Source organism: Solanum stenotomum, chromosome 5, assembly GCF_019186545.1.
Source record: "Solanum stenotomum isolate F172 chromosome 5, ASM1918654v1, whole genome shotgun sequence".
NCBI classification, from domain to species: domain Eukaryota; kingdom Viridiplantae; phylum Streptophyta; class Magnoliopsida; order Solanales; family Solanaceae; genus Solanum; species Solanum stenotomum.
The window spans coordinates 30,374,043-30,378,078 of NC_064286.1; the positions used below are offsets into that span (position 1 = coordinate 30,374,043).

Genomic DNA, 4,036 nt, shown 5'->3' on the forward strand with positions numbered 1-4,036 from the left:
TTGAGTATTGGAGCATCATCCCATTTCTTCATTTTCTCTTTGTAAATGGTCGAACTTTCATGAGATCTGAGTCTAAATTCATCCAATTCATTAAACTACTCTACCCTTACCCTTGAAGTTGTTAACCAGTCCAAATTTAAAGCTTTCAATGCGCACAATGCTTTGTGTTCCACCTCGAGGGATAAATGACAAGCCTTACCAAAAATGAATTGATATATGGACATACCAATAGGTGTTTTGTAAGTTGTCTGATATTCCCATAGTGCATCATCAAGCTTCCTAGACCAGTAATTTCTGTTAGCATTCACTTTCTTTGCCAAGATGCTTTTGATCTCCCAATTTGATACCTCGACCTGGCCACTTGTTTGGGGATGATATGGGGTTGCTACCTTGTGTTTCACCCCATATTTGCTCAGTTCCATTGAAAACCAATTATTGCAAAAGTGGGATCCCCCATCACTAATAATTGCCCTAGGAGTGCCAAATCATGCAAAGATGTAACGTTTCACAAATTGGACAACACTTTTTCTTTCGTTGTTTAGAAGTGCAATGGCTTCCACCTATTTGGAAACATAATCTATAGCCACCAAGATATATTTATTTCCAAATGAGCTCACAAATAGGCCTATGAAATCGATCCTCCATACATCGAATAGCTCAACCTCTAAAATAGGAGTGAGAGGTTGTTCGTGTCTTCTAGACACCCCGCCTTGTTGTTGACACTGAGAGCATTTCTTCGCAAATTCATGCGCAACCTTGTAGAGGGATGGCCAGTAATATCCACTCTAGAGAAATTTAGCGGCTATGCGAATACCACTATGGTGACCTCCCACTGGAGATACATAACAAGCATGCAAAATTTCTACCGCTTCTTCTTCAGGAACACACCTTCTAATGACATGGTCAACACACTCTCGAAACAGGTATGGTTCATCAAAAAAGTATTTTTTTACATCGAACATGAACCTTTTTTGTTGGTAAAAGCTTAACTCATCCGGCATCAGTCCACTCACAATGTAATTTGACAAATCTGCATACCATGTTGTATGTTTGAGAGATATTGCAAACACTTGTTCATCGGGAAATGAGTCATCTATGTCGACCTATGCTCGACATCTTCTCTTCCTTCCAACCTCGATAAGTGATCAACCACTTGATTTTCATAGCCTTTTTAATCTTTTACTTCAAAATCAAATTCTTGTATTAGTAGCACCCACCTTATCAATCTTGGTTTTGCATCTTTCTTTGCCATCAAGTAACGGAGTGTAGCCTTATCAGTATGTATGATCACTTTGCTGCCTAGCAAGTATGCCCGAAACTTTTCAAATGCGTAGACTACCGCAAACAACTCTTGTTCAGTGATCGCATAATTTCGCTGGGGACTATTTAGAGTCTTGCTTGCGTAATAAATTGGGTGAAATAGTTTGTTGCGCTTTTTCCCCAACACTACCCCCAATGCCATACCACTAGCATCACACATTACTTCAAACAATTCGGACCAATTAGGGCTGATAATAATCGGGGTGGATACTAGTTTCTCTTTTAGACACTGAAATACAGCCATATAGGCGTCATCAAAAGAGAACTTTGCTTCCTTCTCCAAGAGTTTGCATAGTGGATGTGCAATCTTTGAGAAATCTTTAGTGAACCTTCGGTGGAACCCTGCATACTCTAAGAAACTACGAATACCCTTCACTGAAATCGGCGGGGGTAGTTTCTCAATAACCTCAATTTTTGCCTTGTCAACTTCCAACCCCTTTTGCGATACCTTGTGCCCTAGAACAATCCCTTCATTCACCATAAAGTAACAATTCTCCCAATCAGAATCAGATTCGTTTCTACGCATCTTTGGAGCACTTGCCCTAAGTGTGTCAAGAATTCTTCAAACGTATCCCCTACGACTGAGAAGTCGTCCATGAATACCTCCATAGAGTCTTCGACCATATCCGCAAAAATAGACAACATGCAACGCTGAAATGTTGTTGGAGCATTACATAACCCAAATGGCATCCTTTTGAATGCAAATGTTCCATAAGGGCAAGTAAAAGTGGTTTTCTCTTGGTCTTCAAGCGCAATAGTGATTTGATTGTAGCTGGAGTACCCATCTAACAAAAAATACCACCCCCTTTCCGATAATCGGTCAAGCATTTGGTCCATAAAAGGCATTAGGAAGTGGTCATTTTTGGTCCATGAGTTAAGCTTTCAATAATCCATGCATACTCTCCACCCAGTCACTGGTTTAGTCGGCACGAGTTCCCCCTCTACATTTGGGATTACAGTGTTACCTCCCTTTTTTTGGTACAAATTGTACCAGGCTTACCCATTTACTATCTGCAATCAGGTAGATTACTCCCGCTTCTAACCACTTGATAATCTCCTTTTTCACTATATCTTGCATTGGTGGGTTCAATCTCCATTGATGTTCCACACTAGGTTTATATTCATTATCAAGCCGAATCTTGTGTGTACACATACCAGGAGGTATGCCCACTATATCAGCTATGGTCCATCCTATATCTTTCATATGTTTCTACAGTACTTCAATGAGCAAGTTCACCTGCCCTTCAAGCAAGTTAGCTGCGATAATCACAGGTAAAGTATTATTTGCTCCCAAGAAGACATATTTGAGATGAGAGGGTAGTGCTTTTAATTGCAGATTTGGCGGTTCCTCAGTTGATAGCTATGTGTTTTTCAGGTCAATATCCAACTTGATTGGATTCCTTGAATATACTTCTAATCCCGATAAGGCAACTACCACTTCATCATAGCCTTGAACTTCGGATTCATCATAATTATCAAGCACAAATTCAAGGGGTTCATTCTTTCGCATCAAATGGCTAACACTTTCCACCGATTCATCTATAACATCCTTAGTTGACACCACATGGATATCGCTTGGCTGTTTCATGGATTTGCAAATATTAAAGGTTACCTCATCATTGTTCACCCGGAACTTCAATTTCTCTCTTTCGACATCAACCAATGCCCTCCCGGTTTCTAAGAATGGTTTTCCCAAAATAATAGGGATTTCAGCATCGATCTCATAATCTAAAATCACAAAATTAACCGGAAAGATGAACCCATATACTTTTACCAAGATGTCATAGAGTATCCCCATTGGATGCTTGATTGATCGATCCGCTATAAGGAGTCTCATTGTGGTTGCCTTCGGATCACCCAAACCAAGCTGCTTGTATATTGCATATGACATTAAGTTGATGCTTGCTCCTGAATCGCATAAAGCTTTAGCGAATTGGAGCAAACCAATGGTGCACGGGATGGTGAATGCCCCACGATCTTCTCTCTTAGTGATTAGCTCTTTTGTCATAATTGCGCTGCAACTATGGGGTACTTCAATAGTTTCATAGTCCAAGCTCCTTTTCTTTGTAACTAGCTCTTTCATGAATGTGGCGTATCCTGGCATTTCCAACAATGCTTCCACCAGAGGGAGGTTAATGGATAATTTCTTGAACATTGACAAGAACATTTTGAACTTCTCATCTTCAGTCTTCTTTTTCAAGCGTTGGGGAAATGGTGGAGGTATCTTGGGTAAAGGGTGCATGACTTTTGGAACTTTAACATGTTGCTCCGCTTCCTTCTATGGTTCTTTGGCAAGGTTTTGTCGAACAGGTAATTCTTGTTCCTCCATACCTTGACTCTCTTCATGCTTTTGAGAATCCTCATCTTCCATCACATTCCCTATTGCCACCTTTTCGATACGGGTAACTACAACCAGCTCTCTTTCAATATCTTCCATCAATGTTTTAGACGTTAATTGAGCTGATAATAGACTCAGTTTACCTTTCGGCATTTTGATGGAATCATGTCACGACCTGACATGACGTACTCGAACCCGAAGGGTCTAATACAAGCCTCATAGCATTCATAACATTAGATTCATAGAAATAGTGCGGAATTTAAAACTTTTCTCTAATAAATCCAACATCAAAAGACCTATATAAAGCAGCGGAATACTAAGTCTCACATGGACATCCTAGTTAAACTTTAACAAGATAGGGTCACATCCATTTACAAT

The 4,036-nt window shown here is 40.0% G+C and overlaps 1 protein-coding gene across 1 annotated transcript; it reads right to left on the reverse strand.

Moving 5' to 3' along the window:
- Positions 1-2,680: 2,680 nt before the first annotated feature.
- LOC125863853 (uncharacterized) lies at positions 2,681-3,562 on the reverse strand. The gene has a single exon (XM_049543833.1). The coding sequence runs from the start codon at positions 3,560-3,562 to the stop codon at positions 2,681-2,683; it is 882 nt and encodes a 293-aa protein (XP_049399790.1).
- Between the last annotated feature and the right edge of the window lie 474 nt (positions 3,563-4,036).